The sequence below is a fragment of the Trichosurus vulpecula genome, chromosome 8 (genome assembly GCF_011100635.1).
Source record: "Trichosurus vulpecula isolate mTriVul1 chromosome 8, mTriVul1.pri, whole genome shotgun sequence".
Lineage (NCBI taxonomy): Eukaryota > Metazoa > Chordata > Mammalia > Diprotodontia > Phalangeridae > Trichosurus > Trichosurus vulpecula.
In genome coordinates this window covers 228,381,494-228,404,802 of record NC_050580.1, presented here as the reverse complement: position 1 = coordinate 228,404,802, position 23,309 = coordinate 228,381,494, and the positions used below count along the sequence as shown (strand labels likewise).

Sequence of the window (23,309 nt, the reverse complement as noted above, 5' to 3'; positions counted from 1 at the left end):
TGTTATTTAGGCAAGGTTTTGCCTCTTCTGTACTAAGCTGCTGGCTATCCTTCAAAGTTCTTCTACAGTTTGCATTTTATTTGTGATAGTTTGTAAAAAAAAAATCTGTTGCTTCATTTCTTCAAAGAATTTTGGGTGATCTTGCGACCAAGTTGTGTTTTTGAATGAAACTTTGCTTGTAGATGTTTTAGAGGCATTCTCCTTTTCTAGATTTATGTCTTGAATTCATATATTTCTTTATGTTCAGTATTTCCTTTTGTTTACTAATTTTCCCAGCTTATTCCTTGAAAAGAAGCTTTGAATCAGGGCCAAGCTATGGAGGAAATTGTTACTTTCAATCTAAATCAGGGGTTCCTAATCTTTTTGGTGTCATAAATCACTTTGGTATAAATAGTTATAAAAATATAGTTATAATACAGTTACATATAACTATATTATATTATTATATATTATATAGTTATAGCTATATAGTTATAAAATACTTATTTCAACTCAAATCTTTCTGACTCTAGGCCCCGAGCTCTATCTACTGCACTGTATTTCAGAAGAGATAAATATTATGTTAACCTAAGTTAAAATCTCTACTTGCATGCACTTAATACTATTTTATAAGGAAATGACACATGGAAGTATGGCAAAAAAAAAAAAAAGACTTGTAACTTCTATAGAGTTACTGGTTTTATGCTAGCTTTTGCTTACTTGTGTTGGAGGGGAAACATGCTAAAGCAAGGGAAAAAAAACTGTAAGTCACTGCTGGGCTAGGGTTTTTTTGGGGGGGGGCGGCAGGGCAATTGGGGTTAAGTGATTTGCTCAAGGTCACACAGCTAATACTTGTGTCAAGTGTCTGAGGCTGGATTTGAACTCAGGTCCTCCTGACTCCAGGGCCGGTGCTCTACTCACTGTGCCACCTAGCTGCCCCAGCTGGTCTAGATAATACTTCAGAACCCTGAAGTTGTATATCTGGTAATGCTAAACAGAGACAACAAGAATTATCATTAACTGAATCTGAATAAGACTGCTATGCCGGGATGGTCTAAAATCCTTTTGTAGGGAGGGCTATGTTTATGTAACATAACTTCTGACTGATGGAATCCTAATATAGCTGCCCCTATCCCCACAATATTCTAACTTCCTTATGGGCCCCACTGAACAGCAGGCGTATCCTGATTTAACCACACAATCTGGCTTTAACCACACCACAGGCCCCCAGATTCAGTAACTGCCACTGCCCCCTATCTAATTCTCATATGTGAACAGGTGGGTTCTTTTATTCAACCACAATCACATCATCCATTTAGCCCTAGACAGGACCATAATACCTAACTATCCATCTTCATCAGACAGGGCCACAATAGCTAGCCAATCAGAGGGCAGAATGACCAGAATGTCTGACCATTGAACCATAGAAGGGACCCCTCCCCATTACCTAATTCCCTTAACAAATTCTTCCTGCCCTTTTAATATTCATAATTTCTGTTGTATAATCATAATCATCTCACTGAAAATTTGCCTGTGTAGTCTTTCTAAGTTGCTGGTTCCCCTTGGAACGTAGCCTGCTTCATGAGAGGCGCCAATCCTAAATAAATGCCTATACTTAGATTGGAGGTGGTCTGACTCTGAATTCTTGAGACACTGCCACCACAACACACCATGAAACTGCAACATGACTTTTACACTTACAACTTTTATTCCCTTACATTTTCTCACCAATACTTATCCTAGAGTTGATTTTGCTAATAAGGAAAATATAAAGAAATCAGCACTAATATAAAATTTTTAATGATGGAGAAAGAGGAGACAGATAGTATTTCATCTTGGGGCCTAGATTTAGGTGGTAGTGTTCTTTTAAATGGGATAGAACAATGAGTACAAGATGAAAGCCACAAGCCACGGATTTAAAGTAGATAGAAAACTGACCAATAATCACAACGGATCAAAAGCGGGATGGATTACATTAAGGGATAGTAGCTTTATCATCAGGAGAATTCTTCAAGCAGGGGGTAGATTACTGCTTATCAGGATCCAGATGGCTCTGGAGGAGAAAGTGAGGCTGGTGCCCTTGCACAGCACTCCCTAACTCAAATCAAAGTCAACTGCAAGGCATGTCTGGTCCTGATGTCATGGTCCCCTTTGAAAATGAAGGACAAACACAACAACCTTAGGCATGGGTCAGAAAAAGTAAGATCAACATCAAGATCTCTGTAGTAGAATACAAGTTCCTTGGGAGTAAGGGCTGTCTCATTTTTCTATGTACATTCCAGGCCTAATACTGTGCCTATGAACCAAGGGACAGCATAGTCATGAAAACAAGTCTATGGAGTTACTATCAGAGTACTGAATCACTGTGTAAAGAATTTCAGTAAATATTTCCCATACACAAATGAATGCACTGCTTGTTCAGTTGTTTCCAACTCTTCAAGACCCCATTTGGGGTTTTCTTGGCAGAGATACTGGACTAGTTTGCCATTTCCTTCTCCAGCTCATTTAACAGATGAGGAACTGAGGCAAACAGGGTCAAGTGACTGGTCCAGGGTCAAACAGCTAATAAGTGCCAAGGCCACATTTGAACTCAGGAAGATGAGTCTTCTGGATGCCAGGGTCATGCTCTATCCACTTTGCCACCTAGCTGCCCCTGTATTAAGAATTTCAGTAAATATTTCTCATACACAAATGAATGCACTATACCATTTTATTTTTACTTTTCTGTTCCCCTGAATTTTCCCAGTGCACTCATTTTATACTTATAGGATCATTTTCTCAAGAAGAGCTGTACGATTTCTGAGAGATTATTTATTAATATCTAAAACATCTAGGCAAGGGTTACAATTTGTCTGTGTTATATGTAACTGATGTGTTCCCCCTTAACAACTCGAAATGTATTCATTTCATTGTGTGTGATAATAATCTGACATTAAGGACTATCATAGTGCTTGTGAAGAAAAATAACATTGAGCCATCACTGGAAAAAAGTGCTCTCACTGTTTCTATTAATTGGACTGACTTATAAGCAACATCACAAACATAGAACCTAAACATTCATTTTTAGTATTAAGCAATAGAAATGAAATTTCTCAGCAGTTTAGTACAATATAAACAATTTAACTGATAACTCAGGAAAATATTAAGTTTGAGAAAGCTTTAACTATGCTGTGGAAAAGAAAATTTTAATGCTTGTTTAATTCAATTATAAAATATTATACTTGTTAAACAAAATGATATCTAAGTACAAGTTTAGACAACCTGAAGGCCTTTTGTTCTGTGCAGTGTGGTCTTTTTACATATTCCCTTCACTTTAGATCTTTTTTTTCTGTCTTGGACCTCTTTTCATAAGATTTTTAAATGGATGAAATAAAATACATAAAATAAAATACAACTATATTGAAAGTTTTAAAAACATGTATTTTAAAATTCACAGACATTCTTAAATCTGTTTTTGGATTCCTTGGGGAAGTGGACCCCAGATTAAGAATCCTTGCCTTAGACAAGGGGTGGGGAACTTGTGTTAGACAATCACACTGTGAGATGCAATTTTATAGCACTGCACATATAATATATAGTCTCTGGCCTGACGGGGGTTGGAGTGCAATGTTTCCTTGGGAGTAGCTTTGGGCCTTCTAATAAAAACAGGTTTTCCACCTAAGTCCATCTGGAACCATATAGGTCACTCCCAATAGTACTGATTGATTCCAATTCCTAGAGGTTGAGCAGTATGGAAGCAGATTGAAAGAGGAGAGAAATGACAATCTCCTCTTTAGTCAGGCTAGTGCCTTTATGGTTCCTTTTTAAAAAGGTTGACTTTAATTTCCTCTAACAATTTTTTCTTACCTGAAATGCATTCCTCTTCCCATCCCACAAAGGCAAACTGAAGTGAAGGCCCATCTCTTCCCTACAGCCATAAAAACCAGGGCTTCTAAACTTTTTACACCACTCTGTACTACTCAATGTAACACTTTTTAATATGTTGTCTTGTACTAATTGATTATTCCACGAGTTCTTATCTCTACATCTAAGCAATATGCTTCTTCAAGGATGGAATTATGTATTACACTATTTCTGTATCTACAGTATCTGGCACACAACTGGAGCATAGTACTTGCTGATTTCTTATCCCTTTTCTCCTGTATTTCTGGCACAGTGATTCAGCCTGAAGTAGGTCTGTAATAAAAGTTTTCAGAATGAAAAAAAAGTGACCTAAACTCAAAATTCCATCCACTCTGACCAACCAAGGCGCTAGTATATTTTAATCTCTACAGATTTTGCATTTTGTGAATTATACATGGCATTTTAAGAATCTATGCTATGTCTATCTTCTCAGCATGCTCAGGGCCTGAAAAATAAACTTAATGTTTGTCTAAACATTATGGTAGAAGAATGTTTCTAAAACAAATGTTTTCCAAATTTGCTCTTTAAATATCAGTACTTCTATCCCCTTGCCATTAGGAGCACAGTTAAAAAAAAAGTTCTATTTCTGAGACTTATTCAAAAACACTGTTGAGAAAAGCTAGCAACTCATACAAAAATCAAGCTGGCATTTTTTTTTCAAGACAATGAAACACACTGGTTTTAACTAGAATCAAACCATTTAGCATTTTAAAAGTTTCTCCGATACATTTTTAGGCTAGTTAGGGATTTGAGAGTAGGAAGGTTTTAAATGCTTCTGGCATTTTAAGTTTGTCCAGCATGAGAAGGCCTTTGGTTCGCACACGGTTCAGGGAGTCAGCCCATTAACAATCCTACTTTACACCAGCTATCTTGAAAACTGACAGATAATTGAGAATGTCTTACCTCGGAGAAATTAACAGCCAAGGGGATGATTCCAGCCACGTAACATCCTACCAGCATGGCCAGCGACAGAAGACTAATGGAGATGAAATCATCCATTTTCTTGTCCTTTAGTTACCCCAAAGGACATCAAACTACTATTTTTGCCCCTGGAGTTTCAAAAGGTGCTTAGTTATTTAAACACTTGTCGTGGCCCCAAAGAGGAGACTTTGAGTGTCAACTTCTCAGATCAGATCTTTTGGCCTCCCACAGACAGCAGGTTTATGTTAGTTACTTCTTCCTTGTCGGCTCCTAGGGAGAACTACTGTTTCCTGGTGAGAGTATCAGGGCTTTTGGCGGCCTTATTCACAGCCTTTAATCCACAAGTGACAAGAGTACAAGATTTCTGTGGTCCAATTCGTTGTTACAGAGGGAAGAAGTCAATGGGGGAATGATGCTGTGTGAGGGAAGATTTTTTTCAATCGGAAAGTCACGGCCCCAAAATTGCTGGGATACGGAATGGGAGGCGAGAGGAGGGGGGGGGATGCACTGCCCTTAGAGGAAGGGGAGGCGAGAGAACCTCTCAGTTCTGCGAGCGCTCCTGTCCCGAGTCCGCCCGTCAGTGACCTCCCCCCTCTCACCCCCGGGGCCCAGAGCAGCCCACCAGCACCGGCCAACTCTCCTCCGTGTCTAGAGGGCTGGGGAACGTAGGCCGCAGTTCTCTAACTGGAACCTCGGGGGAGGATTCAGCAGAAGCGTGTACAGTAACCAGTCTCTGGCCTATACCCAGGGGTCCCCCAAGCTGCCCGGCCTCGGCCCGGGGCCTCCTCCGCCGCTGCCGCCATTGCAGCCATTGCCGCCAAGTGGCACCTCCTCCAGACATCCACTTCCGGATCTCGACATTTCCCTCCCCGCCCCCGCACCCTCCTCCTCCTCCTCCTCCTCCTCTAAACGTTGCTTCCGGGTCACAACCGTCCTCTCCCAGAGACCACCTACTTTTGGTTCTCCTCGACCCAGCCAGCCGCCATCTTTGAGTTGGGCTTGTGGGACTGGATCTCTGTCGCTCCGTGAGCAGCTGGTCCCCTGGAATGGATATCTGATCATAGGAGCCTAATATTGAGCGTCCTGGAGAGAACAAGATTTGCGCTTAAGCCGAAAGGTTCCCCAGCCGTCTTTCTCCCCTCATCAAAGATGGCCAGCCAGGCGTCAACAACTCTGTCGAAGGTATGGGTCTCTAGTCTCCTAGGGGGTGCTCTCGCGTTGCGGCGCCGCCGACTTCCGGTGGCTCTTCTCGCGGGGATTGGCTGTTAGCGCTGTTGCGGCTTAGCTCGTGTGCAGTGGCTGTGGCGGCGGCAGCGGCGGAACTCAGCACGATGGTGAGAGAGGCCTCGGCGGATGCCCCCAACCCCAAATTCTGACCCTAGCCTGGAAGGGCCGAACCGGAGGTTCCCCTAACCCTTATAACCCTACCCTTCCCCCGGCTTCGAGGACTGGTCCCAGCACCCCATATTGTGGCCAAGCGACCCCCCCCCACCCCACCCCCCCATCCCTCACCGCTCACACACCCGCTGCGGAGCGGCCCCGCGCCTGGCTCGGAATCCCCTTCCACGGTGTGGGCGGCCTCGGGAGCCGCAGCTGCCAGGCAGAGGCGGGCGCACTCCAGCCCCGGGGGAGCGAGGCGAGGCCGCGGAGGTAACCCGCTCCAATCCGGCAGGCTCTGGATGATGCTGGGGATGAGCCTGCTTCCCACCCCCATCCCTCAGCTCGGGCCCCCACCCCGAGGCAGCGGCAACAGCTCGCGAGGTTTTCCCTCCAAAATCTACGGAGAGTATTAGAAGTAATGCGTGTGTTATGCAGAGCAGTCAGGGAACTGACCTTGGAGTTGGAGTTGCCACTTACCACCTATGGGTGCTGGGGCCCTCTGGTTTTCTCCTTAACTGTTAATCTAATTCTTGGTTTCCTTAGCGCTGTACTTTTTTTTCTCCTCACCCCGTCATATTCCCGCTCTTTTACGTTTTATTAGCCGTGCCTTCCCCAAATCAGGGTGGAATGTCTAAAGAGATGTATAACTTAAGAGTTTGCGAATCAAATGAACTTTAATTCGTAAGGTGCTAAATAAGTGTCTTTTATTCTGCATCCCCTGAGTTTTAAGATTTGGAGGATCTTGGTATATAAGTGTAAATGAATCTTATAGGCATAGTGCCTTGCAAAAAGTAGGTAGGCAGTTATTTAGTCCTTGCTGAGTTGGAGCAAAAAATAAAATAACCTCGACACTGAATAACATTTATGTCTTCCTGTGTAGTATTTTCAGTATTTCACACTTTTATTGATGTCTTAAATATCTATTGTGTTAATAGAGCAAACTAATTAAAAAGTAAAGGTGCTCCTGACAACAACTTGTTCCTGCCCATACACGTTGGAGTCATTTTTTAGTCTGATTAGAATTTAAAATGGGAATCAGAGAAATTGAAATTAGTTTTGTTGTGAAAAATTTGCATTTCACTACTATATTAAACAGTCAGTTTTTGTAGAGTTTTGAGACGCTTTCTAAATAGAAATATAGGTCTTTTAATTGTGCGACTGCATGAACTACTGTGGTATTTATTCTATAACCATTTCAAAAGCACCTCCTCAATCTGCGAGAATAGGGCACTGCACTGGATTCAAATTTGAGCCTAGGCACTTGCTTGTTAGCAGTTAGGTGGTGATGTTCAAAGCCGCATTTAAATACACTAGGGAATTGCACGGCTTTGTTTCGAGGTCCTTTTAGAACAGTTAGTTTCAGGAAGACTTCATGGGGAAGATGAGATTTGAGTTGGGCTTTAAAGGATGGAGAAATTGAATAAACAAAAAAAATGTCTTAGACTTTGTCATGTTAGATTATATTTGGGAAGGTTGAAAAATGAACTAGCAATGCTAGAATGAATTACGTTACCTAGAATTATAGATTTTTTGGGGGGGAAAATAATTAAGAGTCAAAATGAAAGATTTTCCTAAATTCTCTACCTAGGTAGCCATTTGTTTCCTCAGATTTAGTATTAGCATAGCTTTTACTATCATACATGGTAAAAAGAAGTGCAACTTTGTTGGTTAAAGTCCAAAAAAAGTTCATGAGGAACGCTGGAGAACTAATATGGCCAACAGAAGGAATATAACTAAATGGATTTGAGACTAATATGATTGGCTTTAAAACGAAATATCTCTGGAAAGCTCTGCAAACAGCCCTACTATGAGGAAAGAGTAAAATAAAAAAAGATAGTATCTCATGATACAAAAGGAAAAAAGAAATCTTTATTATAAAAATAACAAATGTGTACTATTTATCTCTTAAATATATTCAAACAGGTTAAGTGCCATTATGGATTTAGAATTGGATAAACCAATATATAGTCTTTAAGTCTGTAAACAAGAGTGATCAAATTTGCAAAAGTCATAAGCTAGGGAGTGATAAATACTACAAGACTGGTGCCGAGTGCTGTAGAAGAGTTCAGATCTCAAATAATTGGATAATTTGGATATCAAACAAGGAAGGTTTCTGTGGAGGTGGGCTTTGGTCTTGCTTCTTGAATGAAGGGTGCATAGGATAGGTAGGAAGATAATGGGAAGGGGGAAGAGCCGGGAATATATCCAGTGTTTGGGGAATGGCCTTTTTATCTAAAATATGGGGAGTAGTGAGAAAGGAGCGTGAAAAGATAGATTGTAGTAATGTTATGGAATGTATTGAAGGTGAAGAGACTTAAAAGAATTATTTAAGTTCAGCCTCTTATTTTAAGAGGTCATATTTTAAGAGATCATAAACAGCAAGCCGCTAGCACTGTGTCAACCAGTGTGCAGCATGATGGTCCTAATTACCATATCTAACTGATGGGGAAAATCCATACATGCTTGTTCTTTTTATTGATCTGTTTTGTTTTTGTCAATCTCGTCCCTATCCCACATTGACATTTCTTTTATAACAAGGAGTGGGGAGTTAAGCAAAACAAACACATTGACCATATCTTATCCTTCAGCCTTTCTCCACGTATGGTCCTTGGACTCTTCAGCATCCCTGAGACCCTTTCAGGGGAACCAAAAAGTCAAACCTATAATAATGTTACAGTTTTATTTCCCTTTTAAAATACTTTTCCCTTTTCCAATTACTTATCTCTGCAAGGCTGGTTTTTCTTCTCATAATTCAGCCCAAACATCATGTCTCAAAAGTGCGAATGCAGAAGCGTTCACAGAAGCAGTAAAGCCAGACATTAAAGAGATCTGCAAAAATATATAAAATAATTACATTATTTTTAACACTTTTTTGTTTTGGAAAATATGGGATTTTTTCCCAAAAAAGCTTAATTAGCATGTAATAAGTTTATTGGTCTTTTAAACGAATTAAATATTTTAAAGTTCATCAGTTTTCATTTCTAATATGATAAATATCAATATTAAACATATACAGGTCATTTGTTCTCAATAATTTTTAAAAATGTAAAGTTTGAGAACTGTGGTTACAGTGTATGCAACATATCCACAGTGCCCTACTACTACTCTTCTTCAGGACCAAAGATTAATAATTATAATTACTTTGGGTAGAATTTCATTTTATATTTTGGTTTTTGTAGTCATTGTATTTACCTGGTTATAATTACTTCACTGTTTATCAATTCTTATAAGTCTTAACTAGTTTCTCTAAATTTCTGTTATTATCATAGGCCAAAGGATATGAATAATTTGATCCCTTTTCATATAATTTAAAATTGTTTTCCATGACGGTTGTACCAGTTCATGGCTCCACCAACACTGTTAGTGTGTATGTCATCCCACAGTCCCTCCAACATGAAGTATGTCTGGCAGTTTGGCAGTTTGCTGGCTATGAGATCAAACCTCAGAGTTGTTTTGATTTACCTTTAAATTATTAGTAATTTGGAGCAATCTTTCATATGGTTGTTAATAGCTTGCAAGTTCTCTTGTGAACTGTTCATATACTTTGACCACTTTTCTACTGGGGAATGCATTTTGGTTTTATACCTTAGTATTAATTCTTTCTTCTTGTTAACTATCAGACATAGGCAGATATAATTGATGCAAAGATGTTTTTTCCCTTCAAATCAACAATTTACTTTTATCCTAGTTTCATTGATTTTGTTGATGCAAAAACTTTTCTATTTCATGTGATTGAAATTGTTTAGCTTGTTAACTCTTTCTTGCTTAAGAATTTCCAGCTAGTTATAATTGTGAAAGGTATACTGACTTCCATCTTCCTCCATTTTTTAAAATGACGTGACCTTTTTTATTTTTACTCTTTAGGCTACAATCCTTTTGGAACTTTATTATGGTATATTGTTTTAGATGTGCAACTAAACCTGTTTTTTGCCCAATTTATTCCTGTATTTCTTGTGAAATAGGGATTTCTTCAGGTAGTTTATGTTCTTCAGTTTCATTCCACCTACCTACTTTTATGAGATAAATATGATCCTAGTATCCAAACCAGGACACAATAAAGCAAAGTAAGATAACTACTGCCACTATCACTAATGAATATTTAAACAGAAAGTTTAGATAAAATCGTGACAAAAAGACCGTATTTCCAAAAAAATTTTCACTGATTATCATGGATTTATGCCAGGGTGTAAGTATGGTTCATAATTATGAAAGCAGTTAACCTAAAAAGTCGGGTTAAAAACAAAACCACACAATTATAGCAAAAGATCCAGAAAAAGCCTCTGACAACACAAATGCCAAAAAACTTACAAGCATAGGTAGAAAAAGGCCATTTTAAAATATGTTTAAAAGTATTTACAACCAAAACCTAGCATAATTTGAAATGAAGAGGCACACTAAAAGCCTTCTCACTAGGTACACAGGACTAAAGCAAAGCTGTCCTCTCTGTTGTTTGACACAGTTCTCAAAATGCTAAAAGATATGAAAAAAAAATTGAAGTCATAAACAGTGGCAAAGAAGGAGCAAAATTGTCATGATAAGTTACTTAGCAAAGCTTAGAGTCAATGAAGAGACTAAAGTAGAAGGCTAAAAATGAAATTCCTACGCAACTATAGAACAGTAACAAGATCTAGGAGGAAATAGTAGCAAAAGAAAAGCTGTTTGAAATAATTACAAAGGCCAGGATTCATTCTACTCAGATACCCTCAAGACTTAACAGAACACTCCAGAGAAACAAGATGTTCTAAATAATTGGAAGATTTTCTGTTACTCATGGTTGGGCTGTGACAATGTAAGAAAAAATGATATTGCTTAAATTTACTTACAGGTTTAGTGTTGTACCAGTCAAACTACTTAGAATGTAAATTGAAAGGGAAAAAAAAAACCTGAATACCATATGATTATAATTATCAAAATTGGTCCTTGAAAGTTGAGAGATGCACTTCTTTCCCTCTTTTCAGAGGTGGGGAGCTATGGGTATAGAATATTGCATATCCTGTCAGACATAGTTAATGTATTGGTAGATTTTGCTGGACTGCATTTTAATTTAATTTTTTTTTAAATCTTAGTTACAAGGGATGACTTGTTGAGTAACGGAGGGAGCGATTTACATTTGGAAATGAAGGTGATGTAAAAACAAAAGATGTCAGTAAAGATAAGATTTTTTTTAAGTAAACTCCATAGTATCAGCCAAAGGAATAATTAAGTATTAGCTTCAGTAAAGTAGCAAGATATAAAATAAATCCCCAAGTCATTACTATTTTATATTGTAATACCAAAAACCATGAGGAAATGATAGAAAAATCCCATTCCAAATAACTACAAAATACGTATCTGGGAGAGTCAGTCTACCAAAACACTAAAGACATATAAACATGATTAGAAAACACTGTATAGAAATAAAGGCAGATTTAATAATTGGAGGATAGTCATTGCTCATGTTGGGGCCACATCAATATTAAAGTTTGAATTTACAAATTTGTTGCCTTACCAATCTTACTGCCAAAGAGTTATTTATAGTGCTAGACAAAGGGAAAAAAAGGTCTATACTCTAAAAGAAAATAATGATAAAAGTAGTAATAAAAGGGAGGGGAATAGCACTTCAATACCTCAAACCATGTTATAAAGCAGTGATCATCGAAACTGTTGGGTCCTGGTTAAAAGTAAAAGAAAAATAAAAAACAGACTGGTTAAATCTGTGCTGCTGCTGGCGGTTGTTGCCCTTAACTCCTGGTAAGGAAGACCTTTTCTACCAATGTGGTTCAAATGTTCTGCAACTTAGAGTGTTAGAGAGTTGTGTAGGGGACTAAGGAATTAAGTGATTTGCCTGAGTTGCATAGCCATTATTTGTCAGAAGCTGAATTTGAACCCAAGTCTTCCTGGCTCTGAGACAATCTTTAGTCACTACATGATTCTGCCATTACTCATCACATTTGATTTGTGAGCAGCTCATTTTAGATTAGGAAAGGACATCTTTTCTTTCTATCAAACTACCCATTTGCACTTGAAGCATCTAAATAATGCTATTACCTAAATAAAAACTAACCTTTCCCATCAAAATAACACTCATAGGGGAGTTGGAGAGAAAAGGTGGCTGTAGGGATTAGTAGTCAATCTACCAACATTATGCATCTTCTTTGGGTAGCAAAGTGTTTTACCAGAGATATGTAGGAAATACAGAGATAAAGAAAATGGTTCCTGCCCTCACAGAACTTGGTCTGCTAGGCAAAGTATGATAAACACAAATAACTAATACCAAATGAATAATACCTAGGTGGTAGTATGAGGTACAGCTGGAAAAGATAAGTTGATGCTAGACTACAGAGGAATTTGAAGGTTACACAAAAGAGTTTGAACTTTATTGAGTAAACCAGAGGTCAGCAAACTTAGGCCCAAGGGCCAAGTGTGGCCTTGCCTGTTTTTATAGAGCCCTTAGCTAAGATTTTTACATTATTAAATACGCTATAATTATATTTTTAAAATGTAAAAACCACTCAGCTTACAGGCGGTCAAAGCTTGATTTTATTGACTCCTGCTGTAGACCATGGGGAGCCACTGAAAGTTTTTGCCCACAAGGATGATGTGTGAAAGGTAGCAGTTTAGTTTCCTAAAATGTCAGTGTGTGTATGTAGGATGAGCTGTGAGGAACTGTAGGTGGGGAATTATTAAAATCTTTTGTAACTTACTAGGTGATAGGCTATAACTTGGGTTTAGGTGGTAGCAAGAGACTGAAAAGGAGTATGTATGAGACAGTTCTTTAGGAAAGAAGAATAGCAAGATTTAGCTTCAGAATACAGAATCTAGTTTCAAGGAATGATTGGTGGCTTTTATTTTCTGCCAAGTAATGGTTTCATGGGACCTTAGAGAATCCAAATCGGTATGAAGTGCCTAAATATTCAGGAAATGAACTATACTCCTTTATGTCTTGGTAACAGTTGAACATGAATTTAAGATTATACTTTGATCACTCAAATTTTGCTAAGAAACTATTGAATTTGCCTTTTTCTTCTGCAGTCTCATACCATTTTGTTGGTACAACCTACCAAGAGGCCAGAAGGCCGAACTTACGCTGATTACGAATCAGTGAATGAATGCATGGAAGGTAAGTTATCACTAGTTGTGTGAGGTTTTCCCTCCTGCAAAAATTACTTTATATACATGGGGTGAAAAGCCATGAGATTGATGTTCTTTTTAAAATATTGGTATTGAAATCTTTTGGTTTTACATCCTTCCTATATGTTCCCTCCTCTCAAAGAAAACATCCCCTACAAGACAAGTTTTTTTTTAACTTTAAAAGGAAGGGGGAAAGTATCACCAAAACCATTGAACACATTGAAAAAAATCTGACCTTGTATGTAATGTTCTCCACTTAAGGATCTGACATCTATAAAGTTGGGGGTGGGTCTTTTCATATCTCTTCTTTGGAGTTAGATAATTTCTAAGAGCCACAAACAAAAATATGTTTCATTAGCACACCTCATAAGTTCTGGTTAAATTCAGGTTGATATCTTAAAGCAAGTAGCATAGTTGTACATTGAGTCTTTATGAAATTCTCTCCCAGTCAAGTGGTCAATTTTTTTTTCCTGCAAATAATAATCACAGGCTATGTTATGTGATCTATAGGTGAGAATAGAGAACCCCATAAACAAAGTCCAGTTTATCATCACGCTTTTGCTATGTTAGGGTGACACCGTCATAAAGAAAACTAACAAACGTTATTTTTAAAATTTAATGAACCATCCAGAGCACACGAAGTCTTAGAACAAAAAGATTTAATATGTAATGGAGTTCATTGTTAATGAGTCAGATAGGTCAGTGGTCTAACTTTTGTCAGCAAATGAGCTCTTTCCTACTCCTCTCAATATGACTATGAAGACAACAGCATCTTGTAACCATAGCACCCCAACTCTTACCCAAAATGCCTGTGGTTTCTGGAGAGGGGTTCAAGTTAATTGCTAGTTCTCAAACAGTTTTGGCTACTAGGTGGACATTCCTGAAGATTAATCACCATTGTATGGGCAAAGCGTGTATCAGAGATGCACATGCCTGTTCACCAGACCGATTTTAAGTTGAGTGTGTGCTCCTCATGGCAGCTCCACACTGTGCATTGTCTTGATTGTGCTGATTCTGATGTTCTGGTAACAGGAACATACACTTTGCACGTGTTAACGGGTTTTTGAAAGAAAGCATTCAGTGATGAGCATTGCTCAAATTAATACATCATTGTTTTAAAGATCTATGGATTTGTAGGTGTGAGTACTTCCTCAACTAGAAAATCACAACCACACTCTGACTTGGTAGAGGGTCTTTATGAATCATTGTGGCCAGATATACTACTCTATGACCAGCCTATCAGTGAGCCTTTCAGAATTTTTCTTTGGTTATAATCAATCTTGCTCGGTCCATACATGAAGTTATTGCAGCTTGGTAGAACCTTTAAGAGCTTATATTCTACTGGCCTAACCTTCAAGAACCTAGGGTCACCATGCTATGATAAGGCATAAGAGAAGGATCTTCCTTCTAAAATAGAAGATTGTATGTTTTGCTTTTTGAGAGTCTTTTGACAGTCATGACTTTGTCTTTTGGTGAGTTGTTAGTTGAATAATCTATGCAAGTTGCATTATAGCAGGAGTTGGCAAACTACTGGCCTAGCTGCCTTTTCACAGCACATTGTTTGCTGACCCCTTCACTATAGTATTGATAGTCATGAGCTTATTAACCGTAATTAAGCTTAAAATCTTTGTAAAGGAATAAGAATATAAGATATTTTTTCCAAATTACCAGCAGTGTTATATTCGTTCAGTAAAATGTAAACTGCTTTTGGACAAGGACTGTCTTTTTTGTATTTATGTCCCCAGGGCCTAAGCACTTAATAATTGCTTGTTGATTTGAGTTTGTTGTCCCTTTATACTAAAGGAGCCTTAGAAGATAGAATTTAGGAGCGGTGGATTCCCTTCCTTATGGGGATGAGGCAGGTTTCCCTAGTTCAAAGGTCTTGTTTTAATGAACATCAAAAATTAACAAAGATTGTGTGTAGATTCCCTAATTCTGCTAACTGACTTGCGCCTAACTTTATGGTAATGAATTGCTTTCTAAAGTTTTTTAGCCTCATTTCCATTTAAAACCAAAACAAACCCTACCTGTCAAGCATCACTGTTAAGTACACTGTCTTTTATTTGCCCAGATAGATATAACAGCTGGTTTTTATATCATACTTGAAAGTTTGCAAAGTACTTTACATAAATGCAGTATTTCATATGACACTGACAATAACCCTCTGAGATATATAGTAGAGTTGCTAGTATCCTTAATTTTACAGATTAGGAAACTGAATCTTACAGGATTTAAATGACTTGTCCATGGTCACACACCTAGTAAATAACAGGTGTCATTTTTTTTCCTATTAAATTATTTATAAATGCTCTATTCTTGTGCTGCTGTCCCTTTCCAGTAACTCTACATATTCCCAACCCTGTCATTAGAACCCTCCTTTTCTTTCAGTTGAGTACAATCAAACAAAACACAGCAAAACACACCAGTCATGTCTGAAAATGAAAAAAATTTAGTCCACACCTATAGTCCCTCTCCCCAAAATATCCTAGGTCTTTGTAAACTCTACATTAACATGTAGTTCAAACCCAGAAATTTGTATAAGATCTTGTTTTTCTTTTTCTAGGAGTTTGTAAAATGTATGAAGAGCATCTGAAGAGAATGAATCCCAACAGTCCCTCGATCACATATGACATAAGTCAGTTGTTTGATTTCATTGATGATCTGGCAGATCTTAGCTGCCTTGTGTAAGTATCATCTGCCAGTTTCTTTTCTCTTCAGTTCATACCAGGACTGTCCAAAATGCGGCCCTGCAGTGCAATTTATGCGGTCCCCCTATGAATAGAAATTTACATAAATGCTTTAGTAAATGAAGCTGAGCTACCACAGAGCTCTCACTAAAATGGCAAATCAAAAATATATTGTCTCTTTCAGTAAAAACCTAAGGTTGGACAGCCCTGATCTATACCACTCTCAGAATAACCTTTCTTTTGTATAAATAAGGTCGTATCATTCCTGCTCAGAACTGTTGCCTACTAAATAAAGTTCAGTTCTTTTGGTTGGCAGTCAGTGTTCTCTGAAGTCTGGTGCCACTCTGCCTCTAGTCAGTAAGGATCTGTCCCATCATATTTTGCATGGCACTTTGTTTCACATCTTTATTTCACTTACATGATTTATTGTAGTTATCTGTGTTTGTCTTATCTCCTTACACTAAGACTGTGAGCTTCATATGGGCAGAGGCATTATCTTAAATTAACTCTGTCTCCCGTAGAGTTCTACATATGGTAGATGCTTAATAATTTCCTTTCCTTTATCCCTGAAGATTTATCAAACCTGATAAGGTTGTATTGCTTAGTATACAAAGTTATCTTTGTGGGGTTTTTTTCCCACCTAGGGTTTACTATGGATTTATTAATGCATACAACATTTGTCATACTGGTGTGGTGTGGCAACTTCATTTTTACAGAAGGGGAAGCTATATCATCATATGTAAGATGAAGTTATCTTTACAATAGCATAGTCATCACTGGCCAAAGCAAGATTTGAATCTAGATGAATCATTTACTCCTCAACTTCAACCCAAACCCTACCCCCCTAACTTGATATAATTGCCTTGACGTAAGTATACATTTGTCATTCTCAGTTCAGCAAAACTAACCAGCACATCAACTCAGTCTTAGCACTGTTCATTGTCTCCTACCTCTGCAAAGAAAGATATATTTTTTTTTCTTACTTAGTGCCAGATTGCATATTTATAAAACACAGCACTCAGTTTGGGGTTTTTGGTTTTTTTTGTGTTAGTGTATTTTCCTGGTTCTGCTTACTTCACTTTGTATCAGTTCATATATTTTTTCCTATGCTTCTTTGAATCTTAATATTTGTCATAGCTTACAGTGTAGTAATATTCTATTACATTTATGTATCACAATTTATTGATCCATTTCCCAGTCAGTGGGCATCTGTTTTGTTTCTAGTTCTTTGCTATTACATAAATTGCTGCTGTAAGTTTTTTAGTCTTTATCTTAGAGGGCATGGACTTTTTCCTTACTGTCTGTAGCTACATTACAAAATAATCAGACAAATTGATAACTCTACTTAGAGTTCATTAATGTGCCTTTCTTTCTGTAGCCCCTCTAACACTGACTGTTCTCTTTTTTGTCATCTTTGCTAATTTGCTAAATATGAAGTGAAAGCCTCAAGAGTTCTGGTTTACATTTCACTCATTAGTAATTAGCAATCTTTGCATATGGTTATTTGTAGTTTTCAGTTCTTTTAAGTTTTGTTTATATGCTATGGCTGTCACACTTTGACTCACTCAAAACATGCCGTTTTCTTCTGTGCTATATATGTGTTATATATGTATTATGGAGATTTTTCAGAACAACAGACTATAATGCACATTTCTCTTTTCAAAACAGCTCCACCTTGTTTATTGGAAAGTTATTTATAAGCCCACGTTAGAACTTTAAAACACATAATGTTATAAGAGAGAGGCACTGTGATACAGTGGATAGGCCAGCTTCTGGCTTAATACATTAAATCTGGGTTCAAGTTCAGCTTCTGGCCCTGTGACTACTCTAGACAAGTCACTTAACTTCTCAATACCCCAGGTAGTATAGTAGTAATAATGTTAATTCCCTAGTTTTTTTTTTTTTTTTTTTTTTTTTTTTGCAGGGGGGAAGGCAGGGCAATTGGGGTTAAGTGACTAGCCCAAAGTCACACAGCTAGTAAATGTGTCAAGTGTCTGAGGCCGGATTTGAACTCAGATACTCCTGACTCCAGGGCCAGTGCTCTACTCACTGTGCCACCTAGCTGTCCTAGTTCTTTTTAATGAGTTAATACTAATAAGGAACAGGAATAGTAAGACACTACAGAGTTTACTATTTCAGATCCTGTTCTGGTTTAAACTATTATATGTTTATCAGATGGAGTTAGAAAATTTTTCCTTGCACACTTAAAGGGTATTCAAATGTTTAACATTTGTTTTGTTTTTTCAAGGGCCATTTAGTTTATTAATCACCATATTATCTGACCTTAAATTAGGCATTATTATTATTTTTCAAATGCAAAAATCATAAAAAGCAATGACCATGGTCCTATATGTATACACTAATAGTACAGATTTTTAGGGATGGGGGTGAGGGTAGTTCTCTTTATTTTAGAATACATTCTTTTGATTCAAACCCTGTAACAGAACTGTTAATATTAATACATTTAGATGTGATACATTTTAAAAGTTGTCTCTTTTGATACAGATGAAATTTTATGCTAAGTATCTAATTGAGCATAAATGTTTTGTACAAAGTACTGTGTTAGGTGTTTTGTGAAGCACAAAAATGAGTAAGACGTAGTCTCCTTTATAGTAAAACACAAAATAAATAGGATAAGAGGTCTAAAAAGTTGCTGTAGATTTGGAAAGACTTCATGAAGGAAAATGGTATTTGAGTGAGGCCTTAAAGGGTGGAAGTAGTATCAGTCCTTTTCAGAAGGGGCATGGATGAGGGGAAAGGCAATTAAGTTGGAAGAAACTGCATGATGAGACAAGGAAATGAGATAAATGGTATGTTTGGAGAATGATTCATTAGTCACAGGCAGTCTTAATTTTAAGAATACCTGCTGAGGATTTGAAGTATCTCAAATAGCTAAGTAGTGCATACTGATTTACTGAAAACTATACTTTAGTCTACTGTAAGGGAAACTGGACCTAGTCCAGGGAGGCTGACAAGGTGAAGAAAAAGATGAGCACTTGTGTGGTGGATATAGTTTTCTAAGGGCTGCATTAGTATTATATAGGTCTCTTTGAGTATCAGCAGAGCTGTATTTGGCTTGGAATATATATATAACTCCCTCAAGCAACTGACTAATGCTTAGTTAAATAAATCACTAAAATGTCCTTTTATTCTTTTTTGTTTGTTTGTTTGAGGCAGTTAGGGCTAAGTGACTTGTCCAGGGTCACAAAGCTAGTAAGTGTCTGAAGCTGGATTTGAAATCTGACTCCAGAGCCAGTTCTCTATCCACTGCCCCTAAATGTTTATATTTTAACTAATTCAAGTTAACCCTTACCTGGGGCAGTGACTCTTAAGGAGAGGATGATAAATGTATTTCCCACCCTCCTTTCACAGTAGAATGTATGCTTCTTGGGGGTAAAGACTTTTTCTCATATTGCAGTGTCCTGTATATAGAAGGTGTTTAATAAATGCTTGTGGGATTCAAATGCCAATGTTTTGTATCTTCTCTATGGCCTAACACAGTGCATTGCTCATTGCAGGCACCTAAATATTTGAATATATGAGAAAATGTGGGGAATATATTGATTAGTGAGAGCCTTGAGCTTTAGGGCTTGAATAAGATCTTTTTGGTGGCTAGACACTGAAGGTGATCAGAGTAGGGGAGAGTGAGATGACAATCAAAAGTATACTTTAGCAAAACTAAAATGATTGGTTATCGGTAAAATGGGTCAGAAGTGGGAGAAACTAAAGGTGAGGAAGTTGGAATTGTCCAGGTGAGGATAATAAAGGTGGTGACTTTGAGAAGGGAATAGATAAAAGCTTATTCAGATAATTTCCACAGGATTGGCAACTGGTTGCATATTGAGAATAAGGGAGGGGAAATCAAAGAAAGACAACTCCAAACTTTGAAACCTGGGTGAAAGAAAAGTGGTACTATTTATAATAAAAGAGAAGTCAGAAGAAAGGAACTAGTTTTAAGGGAGATCTTTTTCAGTTTTGGACAAGCAGTTATGATATCCACATGGAATTATCTTCTGGGCAGTTGGAAATGTAGGACTAAAGTTGGGAAAGTTTGGACCAGAGATAGAAATTTGAAAATCTTTTCCATAGAGGTGATAACACCACAATACCAGAGGACATAGAACCTTGAGAACTGTCTACATTTTAGAGAGTAAAGAGGAGTCAGTAATTGGCATAGAGTCTCTTCAAAAGAAGAGAAGTCAGAGCAATAGGAGGAGAATCTGATTTGTGTAGGAGGAGGTATGTGTGTGGAGGAGGTTAGGAGCAAATGGGAGAATGTGTTGCTATGTAATCTCTTGACAGCTTTTTAATTTTGTTCAAATTTTTTTCCCACCAATCAGTAGCACTTATTAAATGCCTAGTGTTTTCCAGGCACCATGATAGGCAATAGGGCTTTACAACAACAAAAATAAAGTAGTGTCTGCACTTAAGGACCTTACATCTCCCTTTTGTCTTTCAATGTTTCCTTTTCTAAAATGGGACTAACTGGGTTAATTTACTTAGCAGTTGTTCCCTTGATGGGAAGTAATATAAAAAGGTATTTTTGAAAGAAACAGAAAAAGGATTAAAGGTTAAAGGATTAAGGTTAAAGAAGGATTACTCTAGGGAAGTCCATATACACTCAAGGCAACTGTACCTGTTTGCAGATCTATCATATTCCCACCAGATGGTGCACATTGCTTATGAGATGCCCATTCTTCATTACATTCATGAGTAATCCCTACTTACCTGATGCCTGCTTTTCACACTGAGTCTGAATATAAATTTGCTGTTTCACTTAGGTTTCAGTTTTAGGTCAACTTAAATGTTTCTCCCTGTACTTGGAGACTTCCAAGGCTCCAAGGGGCACCTCAAGTTTTAATAACCCTCTTGTCCATGAGTAGGACATTACCGCTGATGATAGTCCCTATCCCTAATATTTTGTTTTTTCCTTCATTCTGTGTAAAAACCATTTTTAAAGTTTTGCGTTCCAAATTCTCTCCCTCCCTGCCTCTCTCCCCTCCTTCATTGAGAAGACAAGCAATTTGATTCATTGAGAAGACATACAAATTGATATGTTATACACGTGCAGTCGTGGGAAACATTTGCATATTAGTCAATGTTGTAAAAGAAAATACAGACCAAAAAAAACCCAAACGAAAAATAAAGTTTAAGAAAAGGTATGCTTCCACATGCATTCAGACTCCATTAGTGCTTTCTCTGGAGATGGATAGCATTTTTCATAAATCCTTTGGAGTTGTCTTGGATCATTGCATTGCTAAGAATAGCCAAGTCATTCACAGTTGATCATCGTATGGCATCGCTGTTACTGTGTACGATGTTCTTCTGGTTCTGTCTGTTTTGTCATTGATTGAATGAACTGTAGCAGTTCGTGTTTCCAGCTTTTTCTAAGAGCATCCTGCTCATCATTTCTTACATAGCACAGTAATATTCCATCACAATTATATACCACCATTTGTTCATCTGCTCCCCAGTTGATCGACAGCACCTCAATTTCCAGTTCTTTGCCACCAGAAGAGTTGCAATATTTTTTTGTACATATAGCTTCTTTTTTCTTTCTTACCTCTTTGGGATACAGACTTAGTAGTGATATTGCTGGATGAAAGGGTATGCAGTTTTATAGCCTTTTGGGCATAATTCCAAATTGCTTAACAGAATAGTTGAATCAGTTCTCAATTCCACCAGAAGTGCATTAGTGTCCCAGTTCTCTCACATTTTCTCCAACATTGTTATTTTCCTTTTCTGTGATATTAGCCAATCTGGTAAGTGTGGGGTGGTACCTCAGTTTTTTTAAATTTGCATTTCCATGAGAACTTTTTAAAAAATGGATTATAGATTCTTAGTTTTACTACCCCAGGCACTATCTAGTTCTTGAATTTTTTATTTTTCAAGGCATATGCTAAGAATGGGTTCCAAGGTCCACCTAACACTTTTAAAGGAAAAACATTGTGTTGTCTGTGAAAAATATAACATGGCCATTTTGGAGTGTTCTTAATACTAAGGGTGATTTATAAATAGCTTGCTACAGATCACCTTGCTCATTGTTAATTACATCTCTGTTGGCCTCCATCAGACTGGCTTTATTTCTGTTGGGGGTGGGAAGAGAGTAACCTTGCTTATTGCTTTCTTTTTCCTAGGTACCGAGCGGACACTCAGACATACCAGCCCTACAACAAAGATTGGATCAAAGAGAAGATCTATGTGCTTCTCCGTCGGCAGGCCCAACAAGCCGGCAAATAATTCAAGTGGCAGCCTTGGGGGGATGGGGGGGGAGGGCTTGGAAAACAGGCGTGTACAGCGTGCTGTAGTGGGAGCTTTGTATTATAGAAGTCCTGTTTCCATTTTGTTACAATCTAGCCAAGGTCGAATGTATTAGAAGATTTTTGTCTCATTCAATCTGAAGCCCCTGGCCCTCCCTACTTTCTTTTTCTTTTTTACGAAGAAGTAGCTGAAAATTTCTCTTTGGTCAGTTAGCACTTGGTTACAGTTCTTCCAGCTGTTCATATCTGCTTATAATGTTCACTGTACTCACCCTTCTGTGTGAGGATTTTCCAGAATTTAGTTAGGTCCTCAAAATTCAAAGGCTTAGTAGAAAATACAATAAATGTTCTTTAGTTAATCTTTCTCTGAGTAAATTTTTTGTCTCTGAGCATGCATTCCTGTAAAACAACATTTTTACTGGCTATAGTGCTAAGGAAAAAATGCACATTTAGCTGTGAAAAGTATATCTTTTAGGTTATATCAGGCAAGAAGCTTTTACCTCATTTCTCTGGCATAGTAAGTAGATTTACACCTACTGCTCTGAATTTCTTTATTCCTAGTGAAGTAGCTTTTATGTAACAATCACTCCACATTTTCTGTTCTTTAGCTGTGTTCAAGTATTCTTACTATGAATGTCCTAGCTACACAACTTAGAGCTTTCAGCATTTCAGCACTAATTACTTAGCATTATATGGAAAATGAGAGAAGAGCAAACTGGCAATTAAAAGAAGGGATAAATTTATCATTTTCTTTTACTTAACCTGCGGTGTGCCTACGCTGTCAATTTATCATTCTTCTAGTATCCACATTTTCCTAGTTTTCTTTCTAAACATTAGAAACTAGGAGGTCTTTCTCTAAATCTGGTACACTCTTTTGAGTGGCAGATAAGGTCACCACAAGATTGGTAGCTAACAGTGTCTTATTGAACATCTCTGTAGTAGGTCAGGGGTCAACAAACTAACTGTAGCCTGGTGAAGTAGCTAAAAATGGTTTTTACGTTTCAAATTGAAGTTTTGTTGTGTTGAGGACCAAATGAGATAACTATAAAGTGCCTAGTACAGTACCTGG

The 23,309-nt window shown here is 37.7% G+C and overlaps 2 protein-coding genes across 6 annotated transcripts in view; one reads left to right on the top strand and one right to left on the bottom strand.

Moving 5' to 3' along the window:
• The window catches only part of SLC39A9 (solute carrier family 39 member 9), a 43,617-nt gene extending 37,737 nt beyond the window's left edge, over nt 1-5,880 (bottom strand). The window contains exon 1 of one of the 2 annotated variants that reach the window (XM_036734204.1): nt 5,758-5,880. In XM_036734204.1, the coding sequence (XP_036590099.1) occupies nt 5,758-5,865 (108 nt within the window). In that variant the 5' untranslated portion in view covers nt 5,866-5,880. Of the gene's footprint in view, nt 1-4,785; nt 5,702-5,757 lie in introns of those variants that run through there. The other variant, XM_036734203.1, reaches the window with a different exon arrangement.
• ERH (ERH mRNA splicing and mitosis factor) lies at nt 5,718-22,603 on the top strand. Of its 4 annotated transcripts, none has more exons than XM_036734207.1 (5): nt 5,718-5,985; nt 11,250-11,305; nt 13,195-13,282; nt 15,857-15,977; nt 22,118-22,603. In XM_036734207.1, exons 2-5 carry the CDS (start codon nt 11,300-11,302, stop codon nt 22,218-22,220), a joined length of 318 nt encoding a protein of 105 aa, XP_036590102.1. In that variant the 5' UTR covers nt 5,718-5,985; nt 11,250-11,299; the 3' UTR covers nt 22,221-22,603. The 4 variants fall into 4 exon arrangements, with proteins under 4 accessions (XP_036590102.1, XP_036590100.1, XP_036590101.1 ...); XM_036734206.1 differs by lacking the exon at nt 5,718-5,985 and adding an exon at nt 6,051-6,137; XM_036734205.1 differs by lacking the exon at nt 11,250-11,305 and having other exon boundaries at nt 5,860-5,985.
• The last annotated feature ends 706 nt before the right edge of the window (nt 22,604-23,309 follow it).